The following is a 22358-nucleotide window of genomic DNA, read 5'->3' on the forward strand; positions in this document are numbered from 1 at the left end:
CTAAAATGCTCTATGACGTCAGTTATTTATATAACTGACGCCGTAGGTTACTCTACTAATTTTTTTTTAATTTTTATTTATAACATCAGTTATTAGTGTATAACCGACGTTAAAATATTAAGTTTACTAATACTAAATTTAATATTATGAAAAATTGAATTAAAAATAACTTCAATCAAACATGGTTAATACACATAACATGGGACAGAGTGAGTATTTGATTTGGTTAACCAAGACTTGTTTAAAATTATTTACATTTTAATTTTTCGTAATATTAAACTTAGTAATTAAATATTATATGTTTTGTGAAAAGCTCGTAATCAACCTATTATGTATTGGTGATGTAATGGGAGTACGTAGTATACTATATGCAAGGGGCTCTCTTGCACTAATTATAAGTGATTTGATAGGTTGTACATTGAAATTAGTAATTGGAGGGATTCAAACAAGGCCAGCTCAGTCACCACCACAAATAGAGCCAAGTCTCTATCTCTTCAAATGCTGACTGATGACTGCTCACCTATCTCTCTTCAAATGCATCATTTCACACACGTAAACTGTGTGTACGCGTGACACAGAGAGAGAGAGAGAGAGTGGAGTTTGCAGTTGCGGTTTTTCTATTTTTGTTGAATTTTGTGTTTTGTGAGGAAATATCTGGTTGAATGGCGGGAGTGAGAGGGAAATGGAGGCTTCTGAGGCCCCTGATGTCGATATCCTGGAGTTTTCTCCTAGCTGCGGTGTTCGTTTCATCTGAGAGGAGTTTTAAGAAGGAAGCTATAGGAGGCAGCAACGTTATCGACTACGCAGATGCGGATTTTGCCAAGTTCTTGTGGCAGCCTAGTGAATCCGGTTACGAGCACGTTTGGCCGGTACGTAATTCTTCGCAATATTTTGCTTTTTTTTTGGTTGATAATGGTTTTTGGAGTCTTTTAGTTTTGGAATTGTTTTCTTCTGTAATGGTTCATAGATGATTGGAGGTGGCTTTGATGGGGTGCAGAGTAGAAGATTAATATGGTTTAGTAGGTACATATACATTTGTGTGGAATCATTCATTTTTCTGTCTTTTGACCCCGGATAATAATGGATTAAGCAATCATCTCTTGTGTTTTAAAATTCATTGGATTATGGTATTTACCATTATGTGATATTGCTGTTTTACTTTACTGTTCACTAGTTTTAAATTGGAAGATTCTAATTCTATTGACTTTCTATCTTCTTACAGGAAATGAAATTTGATTGGAGAATTGTTCTAGGCAGCATAATTGGATTCTTGGGGGCAGCATTTGGCAGTGTAGGTGGTGTTGGAGGTGGTGGCATATTTGTACCCATGCTTACCCTTGTTATAGGATTTGATGCGAAATCAGCAACAGCAATTTCAAAGTGTAAGATTAACTATTTTGTTACAAGCTTCTTTTCTTCAGCAATTAATTGGAGCGGATATCCCATTTTTAATTTCCATGGTGTTTAACTTGATTCAACCTCTCCTCTTGGTGTGCTCAGTAATAGTAATGTCAGGATTTTGTTTTCCAATTAAAAAAATTCAATGCCTGGCAATTGATTTACTTGAATTAGATAACCACTTGTCATTTCATTTATATTGGCCACTAATCCATCTATGGTTTATAACCCTGATTTGTGCTTTGAACAATTGCATAGCCTGCAAAAGCTATAAGGATCGGAAGATTTGATAAGCTTGCTAATATCTGAATAAGAAACATTGTATTCTAATCTAATGTTTCTGGTTTGGCAGGTATGATCATGGGAGCTGCAGTTTCTACTGTTTACTATAACCTTAAGCTCAGGCATCCCACACTTGACTTGCCGATAATTGATTATGACTTGGTACTGCTTATCCAGCCCATGCTAATGCTTGGAATTAGTATTGGAGTTACTTTCAATGTGATCTTTGCAGACTGGATGGTCACAGTTCTGCTAATTCTTCTCTTCATAGGTAAGTGTAGTAATTGAATTCACTCTGCTCCAATTAGGATTCTAATTCTGCATGCTTCTTTTAGGCACATCAACCATGGCTTTTATGAGAGGTGTTGAGACATGGAAGAATGAGACAATTATGAAAAAGGTTAATTATCATGAGCTCCACTATACCAATACCAAAGTTTTTTCCTAAATTTATTGTTATTTTTTCTGATTCTTCCTTTTCTGGGTTTAGGAGGCTGTGCGACAGTTAGCAGCAAATGGTGTGTTAGCTATCTTTCTTTTTAGGCAACACCTTAAAGGATCTTGCTTTCTGTTTGTTTGTTTTTATTTTTAAATAAATTTATAATAAAGATTAAAGCTGTGAGTTTTTTATTATACATTTGCATGTTACAATCTGTTAGGAAATGGTGGACAAGGAGACTACAACCTTCTTCCTGGTGGCCCTAGCAATGCTACTCAAGACATACCCAAGGAGTCTTCTGAAAAACAGGTAATTTAATGTGATGCTAATCTCCCAAGATTTTTTAAACCTCTAACGTTTCTTTTTTTCATATTTAGGTCTCTATTATTGAGAATGTTTGTTGGAAGGAATTTGGACTTCTCTGTTTTGTTTGGGTTTCATTTCTTGCTCTGCAGATCATCAAGGTTTTGTTTGTTTCATCCTTTCAGTTGCTCTTTATATTTCTGCAGTAAAGCAATCCTTTGAACTCACCAGCCTTGTATTTTGGTAACAGAATTATACATCAACTTGTTCAACTCTATACTGGGTGGTGAATTTGTTGCAGGTATGTTGTTTGGAATATATGTGCTTCACTTTTGGTATTACCCCACCATCATGGAGCCTGTCATTGTTTTCTGGGCCTTACCTCACACTACATAAAAAATATAAATGACCTTGCAATGTACTGCAGATCCCAGTTTCTGTTGGGGTATCTTTGTTTGAAGCTACTGGCCTGTACAAAGGGTGGAGAAAGATCTCATCCAAGGGTGATTCAGACTACAACTTGCGAGCAGGGCAACTGATTCTTTACTGCTTCTCTGGGACGCTTGCTGGTGTTATTGGGGGGTTGCTTGGTCTAGGTGGAGGCTTTATAATGGGTCCACTATTCTTGGAGCTGGGTATCCCTCCGCAGGTGAGTTCATGTTATATATCCTATACTGCTGTACACAAATAAATGTTTATTACAGGAAAACTACCACAATATACAGTTTAAGCTTGTCAAACTTGGCAGCCTGAGGTTTTCTTTGGTTTTTTTTCCTTGGTCTTGTCCTTCTATCACGCTCCACTTCTAGGACATGACCCGGCCATATTGTTACGTGAAAACTTGTAACAATACGAAGTCTAATCATACATACCTCTCGAAACTTTCATAACAACACTTGAATACATAATAATTTCCACAACAAAGAACTTGTTCTTCCCAAACTCATCAATTCATCACTACTAAATATTTACAATCAAGAGCAATATGTCTAAAATGCATCACAAACACCAAAACCAAGCACAATGGTTTACAGAAATACAAAGGGTCGAAGGGAATATTCAAATAACCAAAAACTCGTGATATGCTCCAATACAAGGACTAAGTTTTCTCCTAGTTTTAAAAGTCACATTCGAGACCCCACCACTTGTCTCTTGTACTATTCACATATCCTTAACTACTCTGAAACATGAGGAAAAATACAAATAATGAACTTATGCCCAGTAAGTGGTATTCTTATCAACCCCGGATCAAGTAACCTTAATATAATACAATAATGTTTAGAGTAATAAATAGATGCAAATCTCGATCTTTTAACTATACCAAATTCATAATATAATTATATCATATTGTACACAAGTTCCAAAAATAGAAAACTTTAGGTACATGGGTATCAACATTATTTCGTAACACAATACTTTCAAAAGCTCAAATCATTATTTAACTCATGACTCATTAGCAACCTACAACCACCATTATACCTTGTGGCACAAGTCATTATCAGCATAATGGTCTAAAAAAACTCGACGATTCAGAATGAGTCAGCTCGACGATTCGGAATGAGCCGGGTGGAACGTTCCAACAAATAATTCAAAAGTAAAGACTCGACGATTCGGAATGAGTCAAGCTCGACGATTCGGAATAAGCATTTAGGAACGTTCCAAGCCGAACAAAACAAGGCAAATAACAAATTGTAGGTTGCCTCATGAGTTTGGTCAAATATTCAAAATAATTCTTATAATCAAATAGCCCATTGTAGCAAAAATCATTTCCTTAAAATCACATAACAAAGTACGTATCCAAAAGTAATATGAAACTCGTATCTCATAACTTGGCAAAACAAATATAACATCATAAACTAATAATTGTCAAATAAATTACTTGATCCTCTTTTAGAGCAAAATACTTTAGTACAAATTATACCCATCAACTGAATAATAGTGAAATCAAACTTAAACAATCATAGCTAGCTTGAGTCATACTATATCAAAAACATAAAATATTTTTTACTCAAACTAACCCTAGAATGGGTATTCAAAGTAGTAGAGATTCCAAAATATGTTATGGATTTTGCAAAATAAGGAGAGAAGAGTTAACCACTTAACTAAAATATCTAAATCTTAGCTATTTAGGTCACCCAAATACTCCTGGTCAAAATCCCTAATATTTTCAAAACATCAATCTTAGGGCTTCAATGATAAACCCAACTCAAAAAGTGTGAAATATGGAATTCAAACTTACCTAGAATATTCTAATTACTTGAGACCTAAGCTTGAAGAAGATGGAGATCAAAACTTCAAGGTTTTTCGTTCCCCTATCTCTCTAGTCAACTCTCTTTATCTTCTATCAAATGGGATATTTATCCAAAGGCCAAAATGATTCATTAACCTTTAAGAATAAAGAAGGGTAATTTAATAATTTTATCTAATATCAAACTTTAATAAGCTTTGACTTGTTGACCTCATTTTATAAACATAAATATAATTGCATTTATAAGGAAGTGGGTATTACACCTTCTATGTTGGGATCTCAACTATCAATTAGAACTTAATTGCACTATACATTTTAATCATCTGCCGCTTACCCTTTCCTGTGGTCCTTTTTTATCCATTAAAGTTTTGCATATGTGATTACTTTCATTAAAATAATGTCTACCACAGCCATTTTTAACTAGAAAGAACTATTCTAAACTCCACTCTGATTTTGAGTATTTCCTTTTTCTTTTATTCTTTTCAGTCCAATCATGAGTGAGCTAGGATAAAAATAAAAGCCTTATATTACTTGGAAACAAATTGATTGATGCTAAGCGGTGCATATTTGCACTTCCGAAAACAAGAGATTGATGTGTTAGCTGTGGAAACTCTGTATAATTTTATTGACTCAAATGCTCATAGAATGTTCTTTCCTGTAATATTGCCAGCAACCACAAACATGATGTATTTCTGTGGATTGTGGAATTCTGCTTTATCTGTTCTTTTCAGTTTACATTTTTTTTTAATGTTTGTTAGTCCTTTTTATTTATATGATAACTGGATGTGTGAAGAGCTAGAATCACATACGAGCTCTTTCTTGATATTATTTCTCCTTTCTGTATAGGTTACAAGTGCCACTGCTACCTTTGGGATGATGTTCTCCTCATCCATGTCTGTTGTAGAATACTACCTTCTCAAGCGTTTCCCAGTTCCTTATGGTATGCCTTTTGCGCATCTCTAAATTGAACGCTTAACTCTTATATCAAGCAAATACTAATTTTGATCCTGAGTATTAGCAAATCATCCACTATTATTATTTTAGTGCAAAAATTTATCACGCCGATCACTCCTCCGTTTAGAACATGCCGGAATATGAAATTATAAGGGTATTTTCGTCCTTTCATAATTAAGATCCCCAACTCTGCCAATGTATCCCTTTCTAATGTATGTGGCAAGAGAGAGATTTATTAGTATTATTATTTTTTGAGTACTAGTGATGAGAAGTGAATATTTGTATTGATAAAATTCAATATTTACAATGATAGGGAATAGGGAATATATATACAAGGAGAGTCTCACGAAGCCTAGAATAGATAGTCCTAACATGACTCAAATACATAGAGTCCTAATACTCCCCCTCAAGCCCAGGGTAAATTAGTAACCTGATGCTTGTCTCTAAGAAAATTAAATCTAGGACTAGGCAAAACTTTTGTAAAGATGTCAGCTAGTTGGTCTTTTGTTGAAATAAAGTTCACCTGAATGTCACCATTGACAACTCTATCTCTAATAAAGTTATGGCATGAAAGATAGAATTTGCACACATGTAGGTAGCACCCAAATTGTCACACCATAATTTTGGAGCAGGATGCCATCAATTTTGATCTCTTGTAGTAAGGACATGATCCATATAAACTCAACACAAACATCTGCTAAGGCTTTGTACTTTGTCTCTGTGGAGGATCTCGCAACTGTCTTTTGTTTCTTGCACACCCAAGACACAAGATTGGTGCCAAGAAACACTGCATATCCAGAAGTAGACTTACGATCTTCAGGACAGCCGCCCCAATCAGAATCAAAGAAGGCATGAAGTTCCCTGGACTTTGACTGCGCCACACGTAACCCAAAGGAAAGAGTGTCCTTGACATACCTGAGTACTCGTTTCAGCTGCTCCCAATGAGACAAAGTAGGGGCATGCATATGCTCGCAGAGCTGATTGACCGCAAATGAGAGAAATGGTCGCGTGATTGTGAGATATTGTAGAGCCACATCCAAACTCCTGAATTTTGTTGGATCATCATATGATTCTGCACTAAGCAATGGAGTTTTGGATGCAGAAATAGTGGTTGCTAGAGGCTTACAATCAGTCATACTAGCCTGTTTTAGGATGTCTGACATATAACGCTGCTAAGAAAGAATAACACCATTGCCAGTTTTTACTAGTTCAATTCCAAGGAAAAAACCAGGGTGACCAAGATCTCTAATTTTGGAAGCAGTAGCCAATTTGGACAATAGATCAACCACCAGTTGTTGATCATTCCCCATTACCAATATGTCATCAACATATACTAATAAGTATACACAGGCAGAACCACGAGAGTAGTAGAACAATGACACATTAGTCTTTGAAGCTATAAAATCAACCGAAAGTAAAAACGTATGCAACCGATTAAACCAAGCCCGTAGGGCTTGTTTTAAACCATGTAAGGAGCGTTTCAACAAACATACATGATTAGGGAATTGAGTGTCAACATACCCAGGTGGTTGAAGCATATAAACAGTTTCATCCAACTTACCATTTAGAAAGGCATTGTGTATGTCAAGTTGTCTAATCACCCATCCCGAAGAAATAGCCAAACTCAACAACAATCTGACCGTAGTAGGTTTAACAACTGGACTGAACGTATCAAAGAAGTCCTCACCAGGAACCTGGTTAAAACCCTTTGCTACTAGCATTGCCTTATGCCTTTCTATTGAACCATCAGCTTTACGTTTAGTACGAAAAACCCACTTGCAGCCAATTACATTCATACCTGAGCGAGGAGGGACTAGAACCCAACTCTGATTATGCAGGAGTGCATTGAATTCTTGATCCATTGCCTCACGCCATTCTGATAATTAAACAGCCTGAGTGTAGCACGTGGGTTCTAGAGGACAATCCTGAGCAGACAAAGCCAAAAGTGGAGCCACAGACTGACTCCTAGTAGCCATCACATGAGATCGAGCAGTTGGACTAGTGGACTTACCACGAGGTCGACCCCTCTGGCGAGCTGGGACAACAACGGTGTCAGCAGGTGATGTGGACTGACCATGACCAACAGGCAGAGGTGGCTGCAACTGTAACACTAACTCAACCCAAGGTCGCTGCTCAAGAGGCGGTGGCTACACAACAACCTTACTAACAAAAAGAAACACATTCTCATCAAAGTGCACATGTCTGCAAACAAAAGTTTTATTAGTCAATAAGTCCATGCACCTGTACCCACCCCCTAAAGGACTCAGGATAACTTAGGAAGACACACGGAGATGACTTGAATGACATTTTGTGACGATTATAAGGATGCAAGTGAGGTAACAAATACAGCCAAACACACGAAGGAAAGAGTACGAGGGAGAAGATTTATATAATATCATGTGAGGACTGGAATTCTGTAACACACTTGAGGGCATTTTATTAATCAAGTAAATAGCAGTTTCAAAGGCAAGATCCCAAAAACGAGATGGAACAGAAGCACAAGCCGTAAGAGTGAGACCGATTTCAACAATATGTCTATGTTTCCTCTCTACACGACCATTTTGTTCATGAGTATAGGCACATGACTGTCTATGATTAATTCCTAATTGAACAAACGAAGAATGCAACTTTTTATATTCTGCTCCTAAATCAGACTGAACAGATTTCATTTTGCGATTAAAGGAGCATTCAACCAAGGCACGAAACTTATCAAAAATGGCATACAGGTCATATTTCAATTTCATAGGAAAATACCATGTATAACAAGAATGATCATCGACAAAAAAAAACAAAATAGCGATAACCAGAAGATGACAAAATAGGAGCTGGTCCCCAAATATCAGTGTAAATTAAATCAAGAACATTTGAACTAATAGACTCAACGCGTGGTGATGGGAACCGAGCAGATTTACCCAATTGACACGCAGAACATACAGTAGAAATACAACGAGAATTACGACTAGAACCACTAACAGAACAAAAAGGAAGAATTCGACTTAAGACTCTCTGATGAGGATGACCCATACGATCGTGCCACACCAAAGAGGAAGCACGCGAAGAAACAAAAGCCTGGGGACTAACTTTCGGAACAGGAAGCGCATAAAGGCCACCCGAACTATTGTCGCGTAGGAGGATTGCCTTGGTTGTTATATCCTTCACAACAAAGAAAGACGAATGAAACTCAAAGAAAACATCATTATCTTTTGCAAAGCGCTGAATAGATAAAAGGGAAGAGGATAAACTAGGAACATGTAAAACATCAGATAACTGGAAAACCCGAGTAGGAGTAGGTAAGGAGACATGGCTAGTATGACTAATAAGCAAACCTTACCATCACCAACGCGAAAAGTATCATCATCATTATACTCCTGGATGTAGATAATGCATCAATATCAGGTGTGGCATGGTTTGTCGCCCCGGTGTCAAGAATCCAAAGATGCGAGTCAGAGGCAAGATCTGGGGTCCCTTCTGAGTAAGTTAAATTAACTTGTGGACGCGAACCAATAAGAGAGTAACAAGCAGGAGCAATGTGACCAACATTACCACACAATTGGCAACGTGGCTGCCAATTGTTATTTCTAGAACCACTTCCATGAAACTGCTGCCTCCACGTCCATGCTGCACATTACCTTTCTGCTGCTAACCGCAAAAATTTTTGTTGGCATTAGAAGGACGCGAGGGAGCTCCGCCGTCGTGCTGCAAACTGCCACCACGCCAAGGACGCCGCCCTCTCTCACCACGTTGGACTGCAAACACAGTAGTAGAGGACGACTGGGCACCACCATAACCGTCACCGACGGAGAATTCATGCGACCCAAGGAGATCAGCGAGCGCGGGAAGACTCACTGGCTGACCACGGACGTTCAAGGAAGCAACAATGGAATGGTACTCTAGCCGTAAACCTCTAAATGGATACATATTGAGCTCTTCCAATGGCACAGAACGCCCAACAAGAGCAAGGTCTTCCACCATAACCTGCACACGGGCTATGAAGCCGACAGCCGAAGCATCACCCTGGCGGATTGTTTGCAATTGTCCGAGTAGATGCATGGTTCTGGCATTACTGGAGGAAGGAAGAGCCCGTTCAAGAGCCAACCAAAGTTCCTGTGACGTACGACAACCAACCGCGAGGTACATGACTTTCGATGACAAAGACGAAATCAGCATACTGAGAACAGCCTGATCTTGACGCACCCATGGAGCATACAGCGGATTGGGCAAAGCAGTAGAAGCACCCTCAACAATAGGAAGAAGAGCAGGAGGACACGGATTCGTACCATCAACGAAACCGATTAGATCGTAGCCACACAGAAAAGGAACAACCTGTGTCCGCCAAAACAGGAAGTTCTTATTGGTGAGTTTGATGCTCACAGAGTGATTCACAGTGGAAAGAGTGGCGACGGCCGAAGAAATAGTAGAAGAAATAGCAGTATCAGAAACGGTTCGTACGGTCCGTTCGGAAGAGGTAACAGATCCATCAGGCATTAGGAAAGAAACCTAGGCTAGCTGATACCAGATGAGAACTGAATATTTGTATTGATAAAATTCAATATTTACAATGATAGGGAATAGGGAATATATATACAAGGAGAGTCTCCTAATACTAGTGACTCTGTTACAATGTAGTATATGTTCATAACTACTTTTTCAACCTACTGAAGTACAAAGAGTCAATATCGCCTACATTGTGGCTCGAACCACCCCCTTCCATATACGAGTGCAACCGGGTGCCACTAGACCACAAGGTCTTGGCAAGTGTATTAGCAAGAGGAGAGAGAATGAGCTAAAAGTTGCTGAAAATACGGCGCAGGTTCCCTTTTGATTTGTTTTTTATTTTTGTTATTTTTTTAATATTATTTTATTATTATATTTATAATATAATATGAAAGTGAGACTCATTTTTTAAATTGAGACTCATTATTATACTTATAATATAATATGAAAGTGAGACTTATTTTTTTAAAGTGATAGATATTTGTAAGAATGTAGAACAAATAGTAGAGAATTTGCAAATTTGATGATGTGGAGGTGAGACACATTTTAGAAATTTATAGAAATTTGTTGGGTTAAGGATAGCCTAAGATTCTAATCATTCTCATCCTCATCCTTTTTAGATGAATAAGAAGGAGAAGGATGAGGAGGAGAACGGCAAATTGAGATCTTAAGACTTAAATCCTTTTATTCATTCCCAAATTGAGATATTAATAATGAAAATACTTTTAATAATTTCAGATTTTGACATGTCCTAAACAAATGGGGATTGGCGTGATATGAAAAATTGGTTGAAATTAAACCTATGTAGATTAAAATTTTCATTTTACTAATACTTGGGGACCAAAATTGATATATTTGCTCCTCTTATATCAGTGTGTGTGAATACTTAAGTTTGGTGCCACCTGTATTACAGCGCTCTTCTTAACTGCTGTGGCAACAGTTGCTGCTTTTATTGGGCAACACGTAGTGAGGAGGTTGATTACAGTGTTAGGAAGAGCATCATTGATCATCTTCATCCTATCATTCACAATTTTTGTGAGTGCAATCTTGCTAGGTGAGAGGATCCATCCATCTTGCAAGAATGATTCATGATTCCTTAGTTACACCTGTCTTCTTTTCATCCTATTTTACTCGTCAGTTTAACGAAAATTTAATGAACAGGTGGTGTCGGGATCTCGAACATGATAGAGAAGATTCATAACCATGAATACATGGGTTTCGAGAACCTTTGCAAGTATGGAGTTTAAAGTCTATACCGTACAACTTTTTATCTCGAGTTGAATGGGTATTCAAAGATAAGAAGTGCACTAAGGACGTGTTTGAAAATTGGAAAATGATTTCTGAAAAATAAGTTATCTTTTAAAAAATAGTTTCATTTTCAGTGTTTGATTGCATTTTAGAAATTATTATTGTGTTTTTTATTTACTTCTTAGAAAATGAGTAAAGTTATATTATTAAACATTTCAATTATTTTATTTATACTATAAAAATGTTTATAATAATATTAAAAATAATATTACTTATTTAAAAATAAAAATACAATTAATAAAAAATCAACTAACCCTCTGGTTTCCTGGCAGAAACCAAATATATATGATTTCCGCCTGAAACCAGAGTTGTGAGTCTTGTGGTGCTGCAGAAAATAATTTTCAGAAATTATTTTTGGGTTTCTAAACATTACCGAAATTTTGCTCCACACTTTACACTCGAATGATGACATGTTGCCCAGTTTAGCATTAGTTATTACCATAGCAGTGAACTACTCTTCTCTTCTCTTGATAGATTTTCAATCCAATCCCACGTGTGAATCCAAAGAGAATCTCTCTCACTCTCTCATCCATTTAATAGTTTCTTTTTGTCCATTTGATTCGGTTCTATTTGTCCTACATTAGAATGGTCCTTTGTGGCTGTGTGATTTGATTATCAGTTCAGTTATTGTATTATCTTCTATTGAACTGGCCATTTGGTATCAAGTGATTGTTATTTATGTTCCAGTGTAACCAAATTCATCGAAAGTAGTGGAAAAACAAAACTTATTCTATCTCAAATTTTCTATTTGATGTCTACTTTTTTATATTGAAAGTGCGTGTGATTTACACTAACAGACGTACTTAGGGTGTGTTTGGTAACCCGTAAAATGACTTCCGAAAAATGTTTTCCGAGTTTTCTGTGTTTGGCAACGTCCGGAAAATGTGGTCAACGGAAAATGTTTTCCGTTGACCAAGGAAAATCAATTCATTTTTTCGGAAAATGATTTACGGAATTTTTTTCCGTAAGTCATTTTACGGAATCGCTAGAATAGCTATTTCGCATGTTTTCGACCAAAACCAAGCCATATCACCCATGACTATGGACCAAGGAGGTAGGGAAACCGCCGGAAACCTTTGCTACATTTTTTTTAAATTCATTTTTTTTTATTTTTTTATAAATTCTTTTTTTTTATTAAATACCATTATTTTAATAACCATTATAATTTTTTATATTTTAAATAAAACAATTACAATGTTTAATTATACAATTCTATCCATTTTTCAGAAAATGAACCAAACACACAAAGACAGTTTTCCATAATACATAATCAAAACACTGGAAATGAAACTGTTTTTCGAAAAATGACTCATTCTCCGAAAAACATTTTTCAGAAGTCATTTTCCTGCTTTCCAAACGGACCCTTAGTCGAGTTCCTGTAGAGCGAACATAATGGCTAAGTTCTACAAAACCTGACTAATCAATTGAACTTTATAACACGCGGGGACTAGAACATTGGCAGTTTGGTTTGCAATTCGACAATCAATTGGCTAAGTCTATGAAAAACAAGAAGGCAATAATGGCATTTAGCGATTTGTTAACCCAGTTCGGAATAACTTCCTATATCAGGGGGCATCACTCTGAATTGTCCTATTTGTTGAATAACGCGCAGATAACTCCTTGGATTCTGCTGTAATCACCAATCCAAAGAGTCTTTCCTTGAAGAGTTGCCAAGCTCTTAATCTCCCGATCTTCTTGTACTGAGGCTCCCCTTCAATAGCAGCACACCATGCTTGATCAGAGTGAGCCCATGTTCATATTCTCTAACGAGAATTTCAACTTGAATCAAAGAAAGTCTTTGTCAAGTTTTCGGTTCAGCGCAATCAGACTTGATCCGTAGATTAATCTATGTAGTATCAACCACTCCTTGTAAAGATAATCCTTCCTTTTATAACTGATGGAATCAGACTTTGCTTGTAATTGAATAACCGTTCTGAACAACTTGTCCGAACTACTATTGTCCTGGTTCAGGGCCATGCCTTCGAGCAAGTCTCCAAACCTTCGAGTCTTTGACCTTCATCCTGAACTAAGTATCACATAGTATAGACTCGATCTAAAGCTAATACAATGAGACCTATGTTACTGAACTATCTTTTGTACTAAAAGTAAAAAACTAATTTTGACATGAAACCATAACAATACGGGAGTTTCATACCTTTCAAATATTTTTTAATAAAACCTTTTTACTAACATATATAATAGAAATTTATTTTTATTTTCGTTGGCTATTTATAAATTAAACCAATCTTATCTAGAGTTAATAAAAGTTCATGTATATTAGCGGGTGATTTGAGGATGCATGTGGCAGGGCTCTATTGGTATTTATGCGAGTTTATATCCTATTTTTCTTTTCTAAATCTTCATCATGTTGGATGCTAAATAATCCAAAAGAACAGAGAATTAGTGGTTTTTCAAGAAAAATTGGTAAAAACACGAGTCTTTTAATATGATTAATTTAAATGTGTTTCTTTTTGAATTATTAAATAAGGAGACAACAAAGGAGAATGATGTTGAGCTAAGATTTGTTCAAACAGCCGAAACCATTTCCATGAAAGATGGATCAAATAGGAAATGTGTGGTTTACGCGTTGTACTTGCAGAGACTTTCAAAGCCCATGTTTTCATGGTGATGAATCTTTTTGATCATGTTGGAGATCCCAATTCCACCTATTTAACCAAATTTTATTAAAAAAAAAAAAAAAAAAAAGCATATGTTAATAAATAGACAAGAAGAAGATTGAAAAAATAAATGATACTGTAAATGGCTCACCTAATGAGATTGTACTTATGAGAATTATGAAGGCCAAAGTGAAGATGATTAGTGATGCTCTCCCTAACACCGCATTCACCTTCCTCACTGCGTGTTGCCCAACAAAAGCAGCAAAAGTTGCCACCACAGTTAAGCACACAGCTGTAATAATACATGAGACACCACAAGTAAAGTTAAAGTTAGCAGCTTAATATAAGGGATAATTTTACCTTTGCTCCCTTTACTATTATACATAAATCACATTTGATCACTGACTATTAAATTTTTCTACTTAAGTACATGACTATGTAATTTATACATTTGCTTTCTCTAGAAGGAGCACTGCATTTGTTTCTTCTGAAAGTAGCACTTTCGACAATAGTTGGTTGAAAAATTAGACGACAAGAACAAATGTTATACAAATTACATAGTTATGCACTTAACTTGAAAAATTTTAATATTCAAGAATCAAATGTGATTCATGTATAATAGTCAGGGGTTCAAAAGTAAAATTTATTCTTAATTTAATTAGAGATAAATGTTGGTTTCACGATTGATTACTATTTCAATTTTGATTTATTTTTATTAATAATATTATTATTATTTTTTACGGAGTAGTTTTTAAAGAACAAACACACTGTACACTTTTCATACACTGGACCCGATTAGATTATTCATTAAGTTATGATAAAAAAAAAATGGATAAAAAATCATACACTTTTTTCCTTCTTGACGCCTAACAAATTGGAAGCCTTAATTAATGTGGTGAGACATGAGAAAGCTGTGTAAAATATTTATCTATTTTTAAATTCAAATGGGTAAAATCAAATTTGTACTGAATATAACTCTACTTTTAGATATAAATTAATTTTAAAAAAAAACGTTAACCTTATTGTGATTTGGAGATGGGCAGAAGTTATATATACCATAAGTAACCGGAAAACGCTTGAGAAGGTAGTATTCTACGATCGCAATTGATGAGGAGAACACCATTATAAAGGTAGATGTTGCGGTTGACACCTAAAATACAAAAGGAGGAAACATATATTCAAACATTATTGCGAGTACTAATTCTATTATATGTATTATCTAAAAAAATGTATTATCTCTTCAAACATCAAGTTCTACCATCAAGAAAATGACTTAGATTATAAAAGGAAAGAAAAAGTTTATAATGACGTGCGTTTTATAAAACTATATTTTTTTTATTTTGTTCGAGATATATAGGAGGGTGGAGATTGGAGATTGGAGAGTACTCTTTTATAAAACATAGAGTACAATTATGTAATTGTAAAATTTTTTAATGGTTGAATCCTTAACCCTAAGGGTCTTAGGGAGCCAGGTGTGCACAAAGACAAGAGAATCTAGCCACTTTGAACATACTGCTGAGTTTCGAACATTGATTTCTTCTTCTCTAAATACTGTCTATTGAACCAATAAGCTAAGCCCATGCATTCTTATGCTCATTATGTGATGTATTCTAATGGATCCAAAAAATAAATAAATAAAGCACACTTTTTATTCTTTTTCTTTTTCTTCATTCCATGAATAAGCTAAGTATGTAGAACAAAAACTTAAAATAATTTTTCTTAATAATATAAGGTACGAATTTCAAATCAACCACATAAAATAGGGTATACCATAAACTCACCTCAGGAGGGACACCCAACTCTAAGAATAGAGGACCCATAATAAAGCCTCCACCAAGACCAAGCAGTGCTCCAACCGTACCAGCAACTATTCCAAAGATGCATAAAATAATGAGTTGCCATGGTCGCAAGTTGGAGATTGAATCATTATTGTTGGACGAAATCTTTCTCCACCCTTTGTACAACCCAAATGCTTCAAACCAACTTACCCCAAAACAAATTGGGATCTGCAAGACATTATTACATACATTTGTGACATGTTACGATAATCGGATTCACTCAAAGGGTACCACTAAATTCGATTAATTTGATTTTATAGTGACATGTGAATTGAAGTTTACCTCATAATTAAGTTCATCCCTTAATGTTGCAATAAAACTATTTACTTTTATTGGGTGGTCATGAATTGGATGACCAACTATGAGTTATAAACTAATATATTTAACAATCAAATGAGTAATGTTGAATTCAATTTCGATATGATCCTCTATTGGTTTCATCTTTTTTTGACTATATTTGATTGATTACTTTTATATTTGATTAATAAGTTACTCCATTTTAACGGTGGATATGGTGGACCAATTCACACTAACCAATTAATGACAGATATTTTATTGTCAACAGTGGGTGTGAATTACGACATGACATGTATACTTTTACTTTACTTAATTCTTTTCTAAATCTAGGTGTATATATTGCAAGAATTACAAAATTTGTAGCTTTTGCAAATTTTACACCACTAGCTTCATGGGGCCCAATTTTTAAAAATAAAGTTAAACGTTACTGGATTGAAATTGTATGGATGTAGTGAAAAATAGAAATCATTGATTAATTGCAAATATAATGGTATGATAATACAATTCGTTTTTAAAAGTGATAGCATTTTAGGGTAGAGTTAATTCCAAATTTGGTCCTAGATTTATAGGTGGTATAATACACTTTTAGTCTTTCTTTTTCAAAACATCCATTTTTGGTCCTAATATTATTGTGACATGACCATTTTTGGTTCTCTGTCAACAAAATCGTTGAAATGTCGTTAAATACAAGGACATTTTGATCTTTTTTATACAAAGTAGGTTGACCTGCTATACTTTTATTTTTATTTTTTTGAAAAAATTTCATAATTGAACACTTAAACGCGCTTGTATTTTACCAAAATTAAACGATTTTGTTAATGGAGGACAAAAATGATCATACCACAATAATACTAGGACCGAAAGTGAATGCTTTCAAAAAAAAGAACTAAAATTAAATTGCCACATATAAATGTAGGACAAAAAATAAAATTAACTCTTTTACGGTACAAGTAAAATAAACCGCATACCATACCTGTAACAAATTCACCACCCAGTACAGAGTTGAGCAAGTTGTTGTATAATTCTGATGCCAAAACACAAGGAAAGTGAGTCAAAGAATTGCAAAATATATACATATATATATATATATATATATATATATATTTGAAACCTGTGTCATGCACATAGGTCATTAAATATATCTCTTTTGTGCAATTGAGTTATTAAACTTTAAAAGTGAGAACCATTAAATTAAATAAGCAAAATATATGCAATTGTGACATTTTTATGATTTCTTTTAATGCAATTTAAGTTGAAAACATTTCAATCTTTCATCACAACTAGTATGATAGATGAAAATGTGATTCTTAATACTATACATACCATGTAAGTTATATGATCAAAGTTTATTGGAAAAAATTAGAAAAATGTCTCAATTATTACACATATTTTACTTGTTTAGTGACTTAATTGCACATTTTTTAAATTCAACAACTTAATTACACAAAAACAATAAGTTTAATCACTTATTTAACACCTTTTTCCCATATATTGTGTGTCAAGTGAAAGCTAGGTGGCTAAACAAATCATATAAGAGATAGAATTAAACCTGCTTGGTGATCTGCAGAGCAAGAGATGCAACCCAAACAAAACAGATAAGCCCAAATTGCTTCCAGTAAACATTCTCAAGAATGCACACCTAAAATTGAAAATATTTCATTATACTTAGAAAATTAATATATATATATATATATATATATATATATAAACAAAGATCTAGAGACAAATATAATGGACATACATACCTTAGCCTTCTTCTGAGGGCTGGTAATGGGACAACATGGAAAAGTTCCTCCTGATAGATTTAATACAACATGGAAACATATAAATAATTTTTTATCACAAATTGTTATATAATGTGATAACACATCTATTACCCTTTTAAATGAGTGGTTATAGGATCGAACTCAATGGTGGGACATTGATTTTTCAAAAAAAAAAAAAAAAAAAAAAAAAATCTTTCATCACCAACCCGTATTGACTGACTTTTATTTGAACAAGATAGATTCAACCCTGTATTAACAAGGCAAGAGCCTTTTAAAAGGGGTAAATTATACTATGAATCAGGGTCTACTTTGCATTGTGGATCCTAGTCTTAAAATAATCTTTATAGAGTAAATACTCAAAATGGTCCCTCGACTATAGCATAATTCACAAATTAATCCTCGACTATTGATTGAATCCAATTAAGTCCTCAACTATTCAAATTTTACCTAATTTGGTCCTCCGTCAATTCCTCTGTCTAAAGCCTGTTAACTTTAAGGTCATATGCGTAATTTCATCAGACCTTGAAATTAATACATAAAACGTCATCGTTTTGTTCTATTATTTGTTTCCCTTTTCATTTTAGACTCCATCGCCACCAGGGAGCTCGAGAATCGTGGTCGTCGAAGACAGCTCAGATCGGCGCCAATATTTCCACGACCGAGAAGAACAACTGGTTTTACTCTCCGTCTCCGACCTAGAAGCTTCCTTGGTGGTTCTCGAACTAGATTCTTCTCTCGTATTCCTCTCTGTCTCCAAGCGCCGCTGGTTCTCTGGCTTCGTTGATTAATCCCAAAACCTCACCGCACACATCTCACTCTCTGTATAACTTCGCGCCCCAACCGGGGAATCAATCGCCGATCGTTTCTAGATTCATTTCCGCTGGGCCAATAGGGGTTGGGGTTAGGGTTATGAGTTGAAGACCAAAATTTGTGAGATTAGGGCAAGGTTAATTGTTGTCTTGAGTTGTTGTACTTCGCTGGTTTGTTTTTGAATAGCATTGGGGTATTTGATGGCTTCCAGGTTCTCGCAGTCGTCGGCCACCATTGTTTCTAGCCACTTGGAGGACTATGACAATCACGAGGACGGGGAGACGGAGAGTAGCAATCCCCATAGGATTAGGGACTATTTGGAGACTACTCACAATAGCTATGCCGGCAGTGGCAGTGGTAGTGCGAGTGGTGACAATGCCACCATTTCGATGCGGCGTGTACGTCCAGGATTTCTACCACGTCTGCGACTTCGATTACTTCTCATCCCCGTCAATCGTCGGCTACACGTTGGTGAACACGTGGTACGCCGGCCAGGACTCGAGCTTCCCCGTCGATATCGCCGATATCTGCGAGGGGATTTACGGCACCAGAGGCGGAGGAATTGACGGTGAGGTGGAGTTGGAGAGCAGTGAGCTGGTGGGTGATTTGGGAGGTTAAGATGGTGAAATTACACATATGACCTTAGATTTAACAGGCTTTAGACGGAGGAATTGACGGAGGACCAAATTAGGTAAAATTTGAGTAGTTGAGGACTTAATTGGATTCAATCGATAGTCGAGGACTAATTTGTGAATTATGCTATAGTCGAGGGACCATTTTGGGTATTTACTCATCTTTATATTATGTACTTGCAATTAACAATTTATGTACCTATAAAACCATATAATATGGTAATTATAGACACGTAAGCTATTAACTACTGACAATTTCTGTATCATAAATTGTGAATTACAAGTACAAAATGTGTTAACTTTAGATACATAATTTTTACACTAGGGCTCACAATTTAATATGGTATAACAATTGTTTAAAGGGCATGCATAGTGCACTATAAAGACTGATAGGTCACTACTCACCACCATTTGCTAACATTATTTGAGCAGCCTCCTAAACCCAAAACAAAAGCATAATAATGATCAGAAAACATAAAAGCAAAATCAATCAGGAAGGGTGAAAGAAGCGGGTAGAATCATATATATATGATAACCTTTTTCAGCTTAGTCTCTTTCTTCCACGATGCCACGCCTCTCAGAAAAGCCAAGGTTGATAAGCCTGAAAGAAGCAGGTAGAATCAGAAGACAAATTAGAGAAAGAATGCATTATATTCAATTCATCAACTAATATCAATGTTGTAAAAATCGGCTTAAGTGGCCGCCTAGATGTCAATTAGGCGTTAAGCGCCCTTAAACCGAGGGAATTTTACCCTTAGGCCAACATTAGTCAGTGGACTAGGCATTCCCAACTTGATTAAGAGTGTGTTTGGAAAGTAGAAAAATGACTTATAGAAAATATTTTCTGAAAAATGAATCATTTTCCATAAAATAGTTTCATTTTCAATATTTAGTTGCATTATGAAAAAGGTCTTTGATTGACTAATTTAATACAGTTAATGCTTACCTGTGAAGAGAAGAATTAGCAGAACTGTGACCATCCAGTCAGCCAAGATGACATTGAAAGCAACTCCAATATTAATCCCAAGCAGTAGCATTGGTTGCATCAGCACAGCCAAGTCATAATCAATAACTGGCATCTCCATTGTGGGATGCCTGAGCCTAAGATTACAGTAAACAGTAGAAACTGCAGCTCCTGTGATCATGCACTTTGAAATTGCAGTTGCGGATTTTGGGTCAAATCTTAGAATAAGAGTAAGCATGGGTACAAATATGCCGCCCCCTCCAACACCACCAACACTCCCAAATGCTGCCCCCAAAAATCCTATTATGCTGCCCACTACAATTTTCCATCCAAATTTCAGTTCCTGCATTATGTTTAAAGGTAAAGTACTTACAATTACACCAAAAGTTATAACTCACAGTCAAAAAGCATGTAACTTTATTTCTTTATATACCGCTACCACATTTTCGAGAACCTTTTACCGGCCTCCGCCTAACCAATTGTTGTACCATGGACGAGCATCCATCTTGCATTGTGGACCCCTAGTCCAAAAATTATGTGTCTTGATATATTCTATACTTGCAATTAACCGTTTATGTGCATGTAAATAAATTAAAAGCACATAACATGTTAATTACAAATACATAAAATGGTACCTATAGACACATAAGATGTTAACTATAACTCTCGATACATAATATATTAATTGCAGACACAATATATTATTAACATATTATGTGTTTGTCATTAGCATATTATATACCTGCAATTAACAATTTATGTGTCCATAGTTACAATTTATGTGTCTCTAGTTAACATGTTATGTACCTTCAACATATATCAACTGTGGGCACATAATCTGAAGGTTATTTTGGATAAGAGTCCATAATACAAGATAGACCTTGTCCATGGTGTAATTTGCTCTCCACCTAAGCATTTCTTAACCATCAATTATTGGACTTGGCGTACTACTGGCCTCCACCAACAAACATTATGCATACACTCAATTAAAGATTGCAAAGTACGTACATATGTAGCGCAGAATCAGTGCCTAATTAATTAATTAGCTTCCTTTGTGAAAGACAACTAGCAATTCCCATCCCATAATGTTAAATGGGTAAAAAGTTAATTCCATTTTTGGTCCTAGATTTATAGGTGACATTTCACTTTTAGTCCTCTTTTATCAAAACATTCACATTTACTCCTAGTATTATTGTGGCATGACCATTTTTGGTTCTTAGTCAACAAAATTGTTAAAATGTCGTTAAATACAATAACATTTTGATCTTCAATTACAGATTTTTTCAAAAAAATAAGCATAAAAATATAGTGGGGTCAACTTACTTTGTATAAAAATGATTGAAAAACCAATGTATTTTACGACATTTCAACAATTTTGTTGACGGAGGACCAAAAATAGTTATGTCACAATAATACCAGGACCAAATGTGAAAGTTTTGATAAAAGAGGACTAAAAGTAGAATGCCACCTAAAGTTTTGATAAAAGAGGACTAAAAGTAGAATGCCACCTATAAATCCATGTTAAATAATAGGAACCCAGGCAAGTTAATTTTCCATACGTACCGGCCAAACGTGATTGTGACCGGATGCTTTAGGCTCCCTCAATGACTTGACAAACGTTGAATAGTCATTGGTAGCATTGATGCTTCCTAGTGCTTCCTTCTTCAAACTCCCCTCCTCTGCTATAACCAAAACTAATGAAGCTAAGTCAAAACTCCACCAAATGCACATCACTGCCCTCACAACCCTCCATTTCCCTCTTACTCCCCCCATTCAAATCCAGATTATTTCTCTAAAAACACCAAACTTCTTGCAAACTATATGCCCCTCTCTCTTTCAATTCTTCTGGAAACAAGAAAATATATTATTGGCAAACTTTTATACTCAAGCCATATTACGGATTAACATTAGTCAAAAAAGCACATCATAGCGGGACTATTGAGGAATAGCTAATTTATCATCGAATAATGCTCAAACTATAATACTGAACTAGCATTAATTAAAGAA

At 35.5% G+C, this 22358-nt stretch overlaps 2 protein-coding genes across 2 annotated transcripts; one reads left to right on the top strand and one right to left on the bottom strand.

Annotated features, from left to right (window-relative positions):
• The first annotated feature begins 546 nt into the window (after positions 1–546).
• On the top strand, positions 547–11499 carry LOC116022483 (sulfite exporter TauE/SafE family protein 3-like). Its single transcript, XM_031263209.1, has 12 exons — positions 547–869; positions 1223–1382; positions 1751–1951; positions 2016–2080; positions 2171–2198; positions 2340–2428; positions 2497–2583; positions 2673–2723; positions 2850–3071; positions 5517–5610; positions 11032–11172; positions 11280–11499. Exons 1-12 carry the CDS (start codon positions 663–665, stop codon positions 11363–11365), a joined length of 1431 nt encoding a protein of 476 aa, XP_031119069.1. The 5' UTR covers positions 547–662; the 3' UTR covers positions 11366–11499.
• Positions 11500–14006: 2507 nt separating this feature from the next.
• LOC116022461 (sulfite exporter TauE/SafE family protein 3-like) lies at positions 14007–22124 on the bottom strand. The gene is made up of 11 exons (XM_031263185.1): positions 21915–22124; positions 20334–20694; positions 19924–19988; positions 19793–19823; positions 17925–17974; positions 17729–17818; positions 17153–17203; positions 15826–16050; positions 15101–15194; positions 14196–14336; positions 14007–14092 (listed from the first exon to the last, which is right to left on the bottom strand). Exons 1-11 carry the CDS (start codon positions 22122–22124, stop codon positions 14007–14009), a joined length of 1404 nt encoding a protein of 467 aa, XP_031119045.1.
• Between the last annotated feature and the right edge of the window lie 234 nt (positions 22125–22358).

This window comes from Ipomoea triloba, chromosome 6 (genome assembly GCF_003576645.1).
Source record: "Ipomoea triloba cultivar NCNSP0323 chromosome 6, ASM357664v1".
NCBI classification, from domain to species: Eukaryota; Viridiplantae; Streptophyta; class Magnoliopsida; order Solanales; family Convolvulaceae; genus Ipomoea; species Ipomoea triloba.

Coding starts and splice junctions, on each gene's coding strand:
- LOC116022483 (XM_031263209.1), top strand. CDS start 663: ATGGCGGGAGTGAGAGGGAAATGGAGGCTTCTGAGGCCCCTGATGTCG. Junction 2,199..2,339: donor GCGACAGTTAGCAGCAAATG/GTGTGTTAGCTA, acceptor ACAATCTGTTAG/GAAATGGTGGACAAGGAGAC. Junction 5,611..11,031: donor GCGTTTCCCAGTTCCTTATG/GTATGCCTTTTG, acceptor CCTGTATTACAG/CGCTCTTCTTAACTGCTGTG.
- LOC116022461 (XM_031263185.1), bottom strand. CDS start 22,124: ATGGGGGGAGTAAGAGGGAAATGGAGGGTTGTGAGGGCAGTGATGTGC. Junction 17,975..19,792: donor AATAATGTTAGCAAATGGTG/GTGAGTAGTGAC, acceptor TAAATCTATCAG/GAGGAACTTTTCCATGTTGT. Junction 14,093..14,195: donor CATAAGTACAATCTCATTAG/GTGAGCCATTTA, acceptor TTGGTTAAATAG/GTGGAATTGGGATCTCCAAC.